This window comes from Manduca sexta, chromosome 20, assembly GCF_014839805.1.
Source record: "Manduca sexta isolate Smith_Timp_Sample1 chromosome 20, JHU_Msex_v1.0, whole genome shotgun sequence".
NCBI classification, from domain to species: Eukaryota; Metazoa; Arthropoda; class Insecta; order Lepidoptera; family Sphingidae; genus Manduca; species Manduca sexta.
The window spans coordinates 14463263-14478788 of record NC_051134.1 but is presented as its reverse complement, the minus strand read 5'-3'; the positions used below and the strand labels follow the sequence as shown (position 1 = coordinate 14478788).

General features: G+C 33.2%; 1 protein-coding gene across 2 annotated transcripts in view; it reads right to left on the bottom strand.

The window, feature by feature from the left end:
• LOC115447615 overlaps nucleotides 1–13890 on the bottom strand; it is a 46184-nt gene extending 32294 nt beyond the window's left edge. The window contains exon 1 of one of the 2 annotated variants that reach the window (XM_030174766.2): nucleotides 13737–13890. In XM_030174766.2, coding sequence (XP_030030626.2) covers nucleotides 13737–13768 — 32 coding nt within the window. In that variant the 5' untranslated portion in view covers nucleotides 13769–13890. Of the gene's footprint in view, nucleotides 1–13634 lie in introns of both variants that reach the window. The other variant, XM_030174765.2, reaches the window with a different exon arrangement.
• Between the last annotated feature and the right edge of the window lie 1636 nt (nucleotides 13891–15526).

Below are 15526 nucleotides of genomic sequence, written 5' to 3'. Positions count from 1 at the left end.
AAGAATTTTCCCATGGAAAGAGTGCGTGCTTCTATTGATAACTGGCCTCATCGTTTAAAGGACTGTATTGCAGCCAATGGAGACCACTTCGAATAAGCTTTTTATATTTTTAATTGTTTTATATTTATGTATTAAACTGACACACTGTAAAAGTAATAAATGTTATTTGCAGTTAACAATTTTCTTTTTTCTTTATTACAATATTTATGGCAAGACTAGGTATAATAAGGTTATATTTCCGTGACACACGTAATGTCATGTAGCTGTCATGTTTGCCGGCAAACATTCCGCTGGTAAATGGGGTGAGTATTGATAAGTCTAAAAGCCACCGGTTCGATTTCCGCAGAGACAAATATTTTGAGTGTTATGAAATTATTTGTATATAGGTTTATGAAGTAATACCGACCTTATTTGAATCTTGGTGTAAAGTTAAGCTTGTATGTGGGTTTTCTTATTTTTTTTGTTAATAATGTTACCCGAACAAATTGTCAAGTTCATTAGAAATTATAACAACTCTAACTAATCATACGGCCTGCAATTTCGCTGAACTTGCTATTTATAACAGTGGTGTATTGCGGCATTTAAAACAGTTATATAACAATATGGTATTAGTACTTCCAATTATTTATTTTAATTTGCTTTTACTAGTGACCTCGCCCGTGTGAAAGTGTTTTTCCGGGATAAGTATTGTCCCGGGATAGAAAGTAACCTATAGCACCAAGGAATTATGTAATTTCCTGTTAGTGAAAAAAAATCGGTGTAGTAATACCTGATATCCAAAAATCAAAAAACCGTTAAAATTTTATAAATAGAATTCTGATTTTAAAATTCAATCAAGCCCGATATTTATATTGGATGGAAACAAATTAACTTCCGTTGGAGTATCGTGGATCTGCAAGTTTGCAAATCGATCATCAGATGAGTAAAGGTTGCTTTATAAATAGATCAGTTATCGGATAGCCTGGATCTAGGCCAGTTGATTCACCTTATAATCCTAACTAACCATTCAGGCTAATCAAACGTTATTGCTCGTCTAAAGTGCGCTTGCATGTGCTTTGGTTATTTATTACTATTGCGAAGAGAAAGACTAGATGTGTTCATATGAAATTTAGTGTTACATAAGGGCTATTTGAGAATAGTATTTGAATAATGCAAAGCAGTAGTGTTTGTTTCATTGAAGCAGTAATGTGGTTCATTTTTTGTAAGTTTTATTTTATCATGTATTAAGATATTTGTAAGACCACCACCACCATAATGGTTTCACGTTCCCCCAAGTGGTGGTAGCAATAACACGTTTTTTCCGCAGAATAAAGGGTAATCATTTTTTTACACATGTATAATATGATTTGATTTATAGTACTTTTATATTATATCGATAAGTGATAAGCAATTGCCACGTTCAACCCGTTAAATTCTCGCCATTTTAACCGCCATAAACTTCTTCACGTATTTATGACTCTACATATATCCGAATCATAAAGCAATAACTTATCACTATCATTTTTACGAATATCTAACTATAATGTTATTAACATTCATAACTGGGTCATATTATCGCAAGTAATAAAACATAAAATGCTAGGAAGCACCTGCTATGTGGTTTGCGTGGCCTATTTAATTTTATGCGGTCATTAGCATCGTTATGAGTGTAGTGTTTGCAATTTTAATTTTTATTTACATTTATGATGGTTGCTTTGAGCTAGCATATGCGGGGCAGTTCTGGCTTTGAAAGGTAAGGTTAGTGTTCGTTAAAAAATTTACTAGATTTTCCCATCGCAATAAAAAAGGTTTATTATTGGCCAATGACACTATATAATAGATCTAATTGCAACATAAGAAGTGCTATATTGTTTTTGAAATTATTGTAATGATACATGATAAATAAAGTGCTTAATGGTGAACGTTTTATGAGTTAAAAGCCTGATATTGATTTTATGCCTCTTGGACTTACCGTCTCTAGTAAAGATCGCTTAAGACGTTGGAAGACGTGTCAAGTCAGTTTATTTAATGCATCTCATTGCTTTGCCTTTATGGGAAGGTAAATGCCGGCATTACCGACATTAGTATACATAGGCTTTATTTTATAATACTTATAATGGTTGCCGTATAAGTTCGCATATTCTTAGATAATTGCACACATTAATAAATCGTACGCAAGATGATGTACGTAAATGGTCATACAATAGAAATCTCTTAAGAATTTGTGCGCATACGTCTATTGCGTGTCAGATCACGGAACACGTATAACTTCTTCATAATACATGACACATCTTGATTTATGACGTATTCACGATGAGATCAATAGTGTATAAGGATATTGCTAATTGAACTTATATAAACAATACAACAATACAAATAGTTTTTATGGTAATTTTCAAAAGTTCATTAATATATGAGAAATACGAGCGAATAGCGCACTGATAGTTTGATGATAAACATGGTGATTTATTTGGTGATAAAATTCTTGTAGATGTTGAAATGATTTCAGAAAAATAACCCGACATTTGTGTAGTATTTATAACAAGGGCTATGTTAAGTATTAACGTTTGAGAGAACCAGGCGTCAAAATCAGAATACGTATGATAATATTATTATGGGAAATTATGTTGATCTACTATAGGGAAGTGAGGTGGAATAGATCAGGAAGAGCTCATCTGTGGTAGTGAAGACATTAGAAAAGCAAGTGTTGGCAATTTTCACATTTTACTATAACTCAGAATTAATCTTTTTTATTGGAAAAATACTGTAATAAAAAAAAAACCAAATAACTGAGTAAGCCTGGCAACACTGACATCTCATGGCGGCCAATGGACGGCCGTTCATTAAAAAGAAAAGAGTCGTCACAAGAAGTCGACGCAGAGATCTTCGTATCTAGTTATTAAGAATAAAGTTTGTGATTCAGAAAAACTATTTCATCTTCATTACAAGAGTAGTCAGGACTTGTTAAGTCAAGGTTGTCCAGAAAGAGAAAAGTATCCATTGTTACACTAAATACACTCTAAGTTAATAAAGATATCCCAAATACAATACCGATTCCAAAGTTTGTGTACGTTTTTCATTTCACGAGTTAAAAGATTGGAGAGGAAAAAATCACAACAGAAATATACGGAGTTGACTTCCCTCCGGAAATTATTACAAATACATTTCGATGTCGTATTTCGTAAAAAAATACTTCGAAAAGCAACGATACGATTTATCAATGCGTTTTCATCAACCATTTTACCTCTACATAGCTGTCACTTAAGCTAATGGGGATCATAAAGAAGGAATTTTAGCATCATTATCTATGGCCGAAATAATTTGATGGCAAAACCTTGTTATTGGTATACCAGAGACAATGGCGTGCCAAACGGCAGTCGGTGAATTTCTCAAGCCTATTGTGGCCTGTGGGTAGTTTGATATTGCCACATTGGTTATATAACTAAATCACAATGTGCAACGGCGGTAAAGATCTCTATTCGGAATGAAACGTTTTGATGAACAATCGAAAGTTTTGTTGCATGTTTCTCTTTTGAGTTGGACTCGTGTCAAATAATAGTCTATTGTGTAGAAAATTACATAAATAAACTTTATATTGAATTGTTATCTCAGATGAGATTGTGCTTAGCAAATTATGACAATATATATATTTTTGCTTATACATGTGGCTCTTTAAGAAGGTTCTGAAGGCTTTCACTTTGTGATATTGTTTTATAAGCTGCATAAACATTTTCTTAAAGATTCATATGAGTATTGTCGAAATAATTCCGATAAAGTGTTTTTACTTTTCAAATATTTTATTCCGTGTGCATTTCTAGGACAAATGAATTTAGTTTTTCATGTTTGTTACCATTGTTCATACTATCTATGTATAACTACGGTAGCTAACTTAGGCCTAAAATCAAATTTAACACGCACTAAACCTAGCCTACTTTATAAGTCATACAGAAGAAACTTTGCACAAGTGAAAGTGTCTTTGGAATCACTCCAGCTGATCTTGTAATACTAACAATTTGGCGAACTTCAATGTAGCTTGTTTGAAGAGTTCAACTCGACTTGGTATTCATGTCTGTACAGCGATCGGAATTTAAGAAATTAAATGAAATAGGCGTTAAGGGCTTGTTCGATTCGTGTTTATATAGGAAGTATGAAACATATTTGTATTATATATAGTTTTTTTATTGAGATGAGTCAGTTTGCGATGAGTTCTATTACTGACCATAAAGTCCAGAAAATGTAGAACTTTACATTACAAAGTTTTGCAGATATTTCTTAAGATGTTAAATTCTTGATGTCTTGTAGTTTCAGTAAATTACTTGTTTTTATTTTTACAATGTCTTTTATTTCGGGACACTACACTACTGCCGACAGAAATACAAATCCATACCGTTTATCCAGACTAATTCTCACCAACGAGAGCCCTGTCATTAAAGTCATTAGGATAGCGTTATTCTAGCCAAGTCTCTACACCATTCCAGGACAAGATAATAAAATAAAGTTACGAAATAGATTACGTTGTATACTTGTATCATCTTTGAAATTATCACTGGCCCGGAAACTAATCTGAGCAGTTAATTTCATCGGAGCGCAGACATTCATTAGCTCAATTCGACGCAAGTGGAATAATTATACACCGTTACTCATTTTTAAGATGGTCGAGTTCTCGAGGCCTATATCAGCGGAGCAATGAACCTTGCCCGTTAATAGTAACACCTGTTTAAGTCACAATCCATGGGTAACCTCAAACGAGGCCATTTCATGACCTACCGCCGTTTGTTTTTGCTGTCTACATATTTTTGTCATGACTACACATGTACTTAAATTAACAATTAGGCAAAAAGGAGTAAATAACTTTGAGGTTATAGGTTTGACTTTAGGGCTGTAGAATTCAGACTTATTTTTAGAATAGCGAAGTGTTTTGCATTACATTAAAGTGCATAAATATTTATGAGATTATGTCACATCCTTGCCACTGCAATAGTAATTAAAATAGCTGACCTTTACATAAATACTTAATTGTAATATAAAAACAACGTAATAATGTACGTTAAAAGGTTCCTGAATTACTTTTGATGTTTAGAGTTGAAAATTTTCAAGCTCATTGAAATTTAGTTTCAAAAAGTTTTAAAAGCCGTATCTTTATTATACACAGTTCCGCTATACGTAATGCGTATTTGTATGATGAAATCTAGTTAATTTTTTGTGTTAATGATATGGTTAAGATGTTCTATAGCAACGCAACCAATAAGATTCTAATCTCTATTGGCCATAGTTTACTGCAGCAAAAAGTTAATGTGAAATGAGGTTTCGCCAAATAAAAAACAGGGGTATTGAACTTTTGCCTTGTAAGAACTGCTATAAGCTGTACAATGCAAATTGGAGAGGAACATTTAGTTTTATTTTTAGAATATAAAACGTAAAGGATTTCTTTTGATAAAAATGGTGCGGCATGCCATTATTCCGTCCATAAACCAAGTGAACCCAAGTGATCTGTTAATATAATAATGGAACGCGTAATTATGCTCGGCTAGTTTTTGATTATAAAAATCGATGTTGCATCACCTGAATTTTGAAAACCTGCCAAAATAGCATGAAATTATAAATTATATTATTTTGTAAATTTGTCTTATCGTTTCCGAACTTTGAATTCATTCTTCTAAATATCGATATCTAGTCGCAAAACCCGGCGACAAATAAGGCATATTTGCTTGTTTTTGTATTAAAATTTCTCTCATGCCTTCGGGGGTCTTTTATTGAGAAGCCCGATAGGTGGTCTAGACCACCTAGCGTTTGATCGCTTAAGCCAGAATGAGGCAAGCTGTAAACATAATGAAATCTTTATCAGATAATGTGTTTGAGTCAGAGATTAGGTTTTTCTAAATAATGCAAATTTATTCATATATTTTGACAATATAAAGTGCTACACATGATAGAGATAAAAATATAAAAAATAAACATCAACTCCGAAAATAATATTAAATCATACCAATTTACACGTATCTACGGAATACGAACGTGTAAATCACTTTTGCATTATCAGTCCACGGTATTTCGAATATTAAATGTTGATTCCGAATTTTATTGGCATTTGTTACGCAAAATACGGGAGTCAGGTGTCCAAATAAATTGGATATCAATTCCACGCGATAGGTTTGTCGCGTTTTCCGGACGTGTCATTCAACGGGTAAAAGTATTTTCGTCATTTTCATATATTATGGTGCATTTTATTATTTCTACTCATGAAATATAAACCAAACAAACAAAGTCTATAAATAAGAAAAAGGGAAATATCATTCAGTCTGATGTTTATACTGTAGTTATTTGTTAATAGAAAATGAATTATGATTTGAATTAATTTGCATTTTCACTGAGTAATTACTATTATATAAACAATTAAGTGTTTTTTTACTTAAGACATCCCTACCTCGTGAATCGAGAATCAGAATGTTGGCAGCAGCTGCCTTTTGGAAACATCTTATTTACTTCTATTTTGATACTTGGAGGTCGCGTTTTGTTAAAAGGTGCAACAACTAGTAATGTATAAGTAAATAAAACGAGGAAGTTTAAAATATAAAATATATCATCGGAAATTTATGGAAAAACAAATTAGTTTTTATCTTAGATTTTTTGTTGCATCGAATAAATTAGTTTATTGATCTCTTTAGTAACATAGTATTGCGGATGTAAAACAAATAAAATTATGGTTTATAATAATTTCGTTAATAGTTAATTATGATTCTGGACACCATAATCAATAATAGATTCATATTCAGATTCAATCACTCGGTAACAATCAATATATAAAGATTTCAAAAACGGGGCGTAAATTAGTTTTTTTTTTCAAATCACTCGCTAACAACCAATGTAGAGCATGTCAGACTAAAATCAATTGTCCTAAATTAAATGTTAAGACACATATTTAGCAAATTACAAGAACACTGAACCAGTTGTAATGAATGTTCCATTGAATCACGCATTAATAGTTTGATTACAGCCGTATTACAACTAATGTAGATCAAAGCAAACGAAAATGCTCTCATGAATATGAAAATTAACCTGAAATTTTTGTTTACAACGAAATGGTAATGTTTATTGAGAAATTGCGGCCTAGAAATCTCAATTTACATTTTAAAGCGTTCTTTGAGATCAACTAGTTCACCTCTATAGAAAGTAAACACACATGTATCTTAGGTATTGTCTATGAGATACTATCAAGTCAGTTCTCACGTTTGGGTTACGTTACGTTTGGAATCAGGTTTGGTTGGATATTAACACGCGTGTGGTACTTAAACAGTTATTCAACAACTAGTATTGGTACTTTCTATTTAGTCATTTAACGAGACGTGAACGAACGGTGTTCAGTTGGGTAACATTATCTTAGTTCGATGACTAATAACATATTTAGTATTAAACTTATTATCCCATTATGTTTATCTTTTATAGTACCTAATTAACAAGTCAGAAGTAACAGCCATTATTGACAATTTTTTTTATTTCTTTCAATGACAAGACTTGCCTTTCGCATGATAGTAAGCGATACGACCGCTCATAAACAGTAGAAACACCATCCAATAACTTAAATTACAAAGTATTGTTTGGTATTCCACTGCGATCGCCATCCTGAGACACGAGATGTAAACTTTCTATTAGTCTAGTAGTTACACTGGCTATAATGTATATATCAGCCCTGTATTATATACCTGCCCACTGCTGAGCACGGGCCTCCTCTACTACTGAGAGGGATTAGGCGTTAGTCCACCACGCTGGCCTAGTGCGGATTGGTAGACTTCACACACCCTCGAAATTCCTATAGAGAACTTCTCAGGTATGTAGGTTTCCTCACGATGTTTTCCTTCACCGTTAAAGCAAGCGATAATTCACAAAGAATACATACATAATTATTTTTAGAAAAATCAGAGGTGTGTGCCCTAGGGATTTGAACCTGAGGACATTCGTCTCGGCAGACCGCTCCACAACCAACTAGGCTATCGCCGCTTTATAATGTATTAATTATGGTAAACTTATCAAGATATTCCTTACTTTTTTGGATTATAGTCCTTCGAGACCTATGACTATCTAGAGGACATCACCGTTTCGCTACAGTATTGTGAGCGGTCAAGTGATTACCATCATCAGATACGGTCGGTCTTGGCACGGATGTCAGTGATTTATAAGCTGAGCCGTTTGTTCCGGTTTTTATCGAGCGGTTACTGTATCTAAATGTAGGTCATTTTGGCCCAGCCATTCAGTCATCTTCGAAGTTATAGTGTTTTTGACCATACCGGAAGAATTATGAAATTAAAGTGTCCGAATAATATTTAATGATTGTAGAATGAGGTTAGAATTAAAAAAAAATATAGGTTAAGACAGAGTCAGTCTGGTAGAGCCAAAGTTAAGAAATCGGTTACACTTGATTTTCTGAAGAGGAAATAACCACATTGTTGAAATTATGCCTTTTTAAAAAGAGCCGCGTGAAAACAATATCTTTTTACTTGAATATTAGTTCGCCAAGTAAAACTTGGCTACACAATTCAAATACAATGATAAAGCAAATATTGAATATTGTAACCCAACACTGGTGACATATACTACGCTAAACAAACCTCAATATTCGGTATTTACGAGATCATAATGTATAATACTATGAAATCAACGGGGTCACGGTGAAAGTGAAGTATTTGCTTAAATAAATTTATGAGCAGTACTTGGAAATGTTTTTATAATGCGAAGAGAAAATTCAAAATAGGATTAGGAAAGTCGTAATGATATATGATTCCAAACGACAACGTAAAAAAATCAACGACGTCACCACAGAAGTGCTATGAACTTAAAATATAATTTATCCAAATTTTATTGTTATGTCTGTATAAATATAGAATATCAAAGCTATTATTTTATATATTGTTATAATATATATTGTTTCCTACTAATCTATATCATATAGCATTGAATACTTAATTAATTTATTGTTATGGTGCAAAGTCCACGGTAACTTGACTATAGGTAACAGCCATTTTGTTTACTAATATTCTGTAGACCGCATTAAATGCATATCTGATTAATACTTAGTAAATTAATTTATTGATTTTGGATAATATTTTTAACTTTTTTAACTAAGTTGTGTCTGTATATATTTATAGTATACCAATTCGGGTTTTATGTATGAAGTCTAAAACTAGGAGGACATAATATAATTTTAAAATGCAAATAAAACTTTTTTACATAACTTATTATGCGGCATATCATTTATTATTTTGTTGAAAACAAGATTTTAGAATAGTTTATTGACTTCAGTAAAGATTTAGGCAAACCTACCTAAGACTAGGCCATAAAAAAATAACTATGAGAGGTGAACAGATAAGCGATTTTAATTTAGGCGTTTTTACACTGACGTAATAATGTTTAATACCTTTAGTAAACATTATTATTTTGCCTATACCCTGTGTTCTGCTAATTAAAACATGATCTATCTTTCGATGCCACTTAGCTCTGATTGAGGTGAAAATAGTGATGCGATTCGCACCTTTTGTTTAGGTTTCCATTGTTCTACAAAATGTGTCATAATTAGTCATTAGTGAAACGTGTTTTTTTATTACACTTTCGGCTTGATGGTAATCATGGTTGAGGTACATAAAAACAGTTCAAAAGTTGCAATGTTTATCAAATCACTGCTTTTGAAACATACACGCGATAAAAATGACACTTGAAGATGTAACATAAATATGTGTTTTATTACGAACAAATGAATTACGAATTGTTGATTGCAAAGAAACACTGGTGCATGTAAATGCAGATGACTCAAGCTATTGCGTGTTAAATTGTTTTTAGTATTTAGAGTTGCTGATAATATCTACGAAGTTGTACAAGCAGATTTAATACTTAATATTATATTATGATTTATGTTTACGCGAATGTTAGACATTGAAATAAAACTATTTTGCGGATTGTATCGCGGCTTTTATATTATAATTTTCTCCCGCTATTTCGAAGACTTTGCAGCCTTCGTGGTCACGGGGCGGACTACTATAAAAACCGTGATAAAATCCGTAAAATTGTTTTATTTCAATAATTATTGTATGTAAAATATGTCGTGAAGTAAATACGAAATAGAATAAAACTAAGTAAAATATGAATATAAGATGTTTCACCTTTATTGATATTAGGATGACTCAAACAATTGTCGTAGGTGCATAAATATCAGTTGTAAGTTAAGGATAAACCCACGTCACATGTGACTGGCATTTTTTAGATTTTATAATAAAATAGTTAGGACTATGTTGAAGTAAAAAAAATATTCGACCGTCCAGTCCCATGACCCTGTATTTTCGATACAAATAAATATTGAAGCAAGCATTCCCGTCGTAACCAAGAGATAGTGATATGGCCGTATCCTTTTCATCGGCAATAATTCTTACTGATTACTCAGATATCCATTTATATATTTGTTTGTTACTATTCGAATTGTCTTTTTAAGATATTTATACGCAGTCGACAAGTTTTGTTGTTGTTTATAAAAGGTTCCAGTCGAATTTCTTTCACGCATAATATATTATGAAGTATTGTGTGGACTAGAAGAATATAAAAATACTGTAAAATTAAATGAGATAATAAAAAAATAACCATTTTGCTATTATTATTATGACGTGAAATAGTAACTCGAAGAAAAAGAAATTTTAAAGAAATTACTTGTCATGAAATATCTCATAGTCCGATCGATCTGATAGGTTACAGTCCCATACAGCCACGTAAATAGTGACTGGAGACGGAAACAGGTCAGATTGGACGATACATTGCTGACCCGGCACAACTTTCTATTTCAGTTCATTCGATTTAAGGTAAAATAGACTGTTCGAAAGTAATTACGCCAGTTATGGACACCGGTAATTTCACTTGTGGAGAGTTTACTGTCTGCGATTAATGATATGAGTTAATTAAATATTTAATCATGCTGCGTTTATTTGCATTGATCCAATTTTGCTTCGTATGAACTAATATGTACCAGAAAATATTGCTTTTTATGATATGAACATTGTTTTTTATTAATATAATAAGTCGTTAATTACGCATTTGTGAAAAACAAAACTTCGAACGAAATTAACCCTACATATTAAATTCAAACTTAAGTAACATTCTCCATTATATTTATTCACAAAAAACATTTACAAAAGGCACGCATATTACAATGGAGACATGACTTATACGTGAACCTTTCCTTTTATTTACAAGTACTTTATTACAACGTATAAAAGGAATAAAGGACCGTCTGGAATATAACCTCAAACATATTTCAGAATTGTGACTCTGAACAGTTACAATTTAGGTTAAAAATTAAATTTTGTTTGCATTTATTCCGTGGAATATTTCGTAACAAATTCAAGAGTCGGAAACAATACAAGAGATTTGGCGGCCATTTTAATGACTCTACAAAGGAAAGCAGCAGACAATGGATATCCCTCCCGAAGCACGCCGGGCATGATTATACAATTGTGCAACGTCGGGGAGATATGTTTTACCATTGCACGAAATTTTGTTTCGAAAATTACACTAAATAAACGACGTTTTAAAGACGACATTTGTGTGATTTATTTTGTAACGTTTCTTTTTCTCTAAAAAAGTACCAAATTTTTGTGCTGTTATTTACTCAAACCACTATCGGGGGCAATACTTTTTGCATCGCAGATTTAGTTTATATCAAACCGGGCTCACGTCAAATCCTTTAGGGACTTTACCTCAACCAAGTATAACGAAAACCTGAGTAAAGAATGATTTAACATTGTAGACTCGTGGCATATTGAAAGAGCAAACTTATCTCGGGGCGGTGCGTCGTCTGTGTCAACTCATTTTCTCCGTAAGTTTGCTTAGGCTATCATGTAAACACGCCGGCTCCTTACTGTCCGAGGGCTGTACTATGGGACAAAATCTGCATGTGACATGAGATTTTAATGTTGTGGAAATAATCGTTTGCATACAGGATCAGATATGGGTTGTATTTATGTTTAGTTGGGTTGTTGTTATTGGAATTCTGCAATTCTATATTCAAAATAGAATATTGCAGACATGGATTGTCTGTAGTGTGAGTTTTATAAGTCTATAACTTTTCCTTAATCCGACAAGTAAACATAAATTAAGAATCAATATGTTTTGCCTCTTAAATGAGCAGGAATCAAAAATTTGCTATAAAAGGATGAAAATAATAACACGCTTATCTCTGATCTGATAAGAATATTTGCGATAGGTAACAACAGTTCACGTAATGTAATCGTGAATCCTTGGTAATGCTCAAGATCTCAAATTGAAAAGGGGTGATCTCTATTTCCCAAAGGTATTGTAGAAATCAAATCGACTTTGTACTTTACTGCTTTCGTATAAAATCCAAATTCTATGTAATTCAAGAATATCTATGACGTTTTTGTCAAATATAAATAATACAAATGGGTTTTATAAATCCCAACAGGAGCATCTACTCTAGACTGAAGATATTTTAATATTAAATCGCATAATTAATTTTATGAGCATTTAACGGCGGCAGCTTTTTAAATACTTTGGAATGCATTTCATATTTCATGACAGAAGGGAAAAAGAATATTATAATATCCAAGAATGTAGTTGCTAAATACTACTTAATAATAATTAAACAGGAACTTGCAGTATATACTTAACAATAATAATGCAATCTTAAGAGTTGATACTTGATAATAAACATAGTTTAAGAACGTGTCAACTGACCATTACATAATGGGTTTGTAAACAGTAGCGATCTTCCGCAAACTATCAGTTTTATACCTATATAAACGTAAGATATGATGATATATTAAAATTCGGCGTAATAAGGCATGAAGCTGAAAACTGTGTCCACATCTCGGAGTGTTACATAAAATCATATTCAAGATCATAAGTGTAAAAATGATTGAAATTTTACAAAACTGCAACTGTTGTAATTCGTATAAAAAATAACAAGACTTTTGCAATATGTCTTCATATAACCAATTATCGTTTGTATTTCTAACAAGATTTATCTATACTTTCGACTCTTAATAAATTGTTGCAAACATTATTTAACACTCGTAAAATAACAGTTTATCCAGATTATAAAGTCATTTTTCGTCGATTATAATTAAAATTAATCAACAAGAGTTTTCATAAATATAAAACATAATTAGTATTATGGATTCCCTGCGAAACACGTTTGGAGACACATTATGAATAAACCAAAGACCACACGATGGGAATAACAACACAGGCAAATACGTATTACATTATCCGCAACGAAAGTTTTAATATTCTTAATAATATTCATATTCGCAATCCTAAACCCGTATTGCCACGACAAACTAACCGCTTGGCATATTAAAGAGTAAGAAAAAAACTCATAAGAACCACCACGAATACAGATCATGGTGTGATATCCGCAGCTCGTTGCATAATGTATGAGATAAGAAAAATTTAAAGCTTCGGATTGAAGACAAGAGGATTGTCGTACACGACTCAACCAGATTCATGAGAATCCCTATTCCCGTCTACTAAACATCACACCAAAAGCAAAAGCTGGACTCTACGATCGAACCTAACGTTCGTGAAACTAACGGTTATCTTCTCTAAGAAGATCTAAGGGCTCTCTAATCTACATATGAGTGCGGATCGGCTGGAGATCTCACCAAACCGGTTGGCCCTTCATGCCGGCGGCGGTCCGTTCGAGCGACAGCAGTGCACGCAAGTGCATCTCTCCTGTTCAGCTACGCGCACCAACAAACGCATACCATTTGTTGCTGCAGCTAATTTCACCGGTCATCTTCAACAAACACCACAGCACATGTTCCAAACAGATTACAATTCACAAGAATGTTCGTTTATACACGGACACCGCGAACACGTCTCACCCGCGCCGTGGTCTGCGAGCGACTAACCACATAGGAGCCGAGTACACGGGCGGGCACAACCATCTCACCACAGAAAAATAAAACGGGATCGCGCGCACTACCAGTATGGCTTATATAAATATGCCGCATTGTAATGTGGACTTTAAATGGAAGGTTTAAAGTTCACGATGAGATGAACGCGGTGTGTTGTTTACGTCGATAAAACACGTGCGCGGTTTGGTGAGTGTAGCCAAAGCCCGCTAGTTGCAGTGGAAAGAGTAGGTGCATTTCCCCACGTTAGATGCTGCAGGCTGAGAACCATAATGCGGTCAGTGTCGCCGGTTCCATGATTTAATGATGTGACACGGTGGTGAGACGGCCGTCGGACCTTTATCGATTCGAGACGATAAGTTGAGATGTGAGCGAAATTCTCGAGGGCTATTTTACAGTCCTACTCGTTTCGGCAAACAGCTGATGGCCGAAAATCTAATATCTTTTATGAGTCTCGCCTTTATTTTAGTATGATGGAGGCCATAATGTAGCTTTCTATTTTCCGTTTGTGCTGACAAGTAAGATCATTTGACGGTGGTGACAAATATACATCAACATTTTGAAAATATTATATATCGACAGTATTAAGAATACCTAACTATCGTTGGAATATTAATAAAGGACGATGTTATTAACTCAATTGATAATGGATTGCTATAGATAACATCATGGTTTTGTGGTAAAAGTGGAAACTCATAAAGAATGCATACATTACGGTATCGTATACATAGGAATAGACTATAATTGCGAATAGATATCGTCAATAACTGCTTGAAATCATTTAAATCGGATATTAAAATACCATTTTAAAATATAGGTAAAAATGTTTATTATCACACGATTTAATAAAAGAAGTTGTATTAGTAGCGATATTTTGAAATTCCCAAAAGTATATCACAAAAGATCGTGGTCTTAACTGTAGTGTGTTTACTTAGTATATAAGCCATATAATGTATAGTATTAAGTTAGTATTATGGGGGCAGTCAAATAAAGAGTCTACAACCAACAACACGTCTCAACATATATTCGTTTTCCATTACAATACGATCAACCAAGGATTCGACATCCCGTGGACTTGCTATGATTATAATGTATTGAACTATTGAATAAGCCAAGCTAAAGCTGTCATTTAAGAGCTTCTCAGGTAGGTCACCGGTGTTACATAAACAAAAAGCCGGCAGTCAAAATCTGCCACACATTGTATGTTAAAATGAGAATTAAGTTTATGTTAATACTGCCTTTTGCTCGCGGCTTCGCCCGCGTGAAGGAGTTTTCGGGATAAAAGTCCACTGTATGATAAAAGTCTTGCTACATATTTTCCCGGTACTGATAGGTTCAAACTAATTTTATCCCCATGGGGGTTGAATTTATCAAAATCCTATTTAAACGAACGTCTTCATCATAGTAGCGCCAATATTTAATTTCAGTTCAATTAGTCGAAAATCTAAGATATATACAAACTTTCATCCCTATTTTATCATCCTTAGGGGTGGAATTTATCAAAATACTTTCTTAGCGGATGCCTACGTCATAGCAGCTTTATACATGCAATGTCTCAGCTCGATCGGTTTAAAATTGACATAGTTTCATACGAACTTTCATACCTTATTTTATCGGGGTAGAATTTATCAAAATCCTTT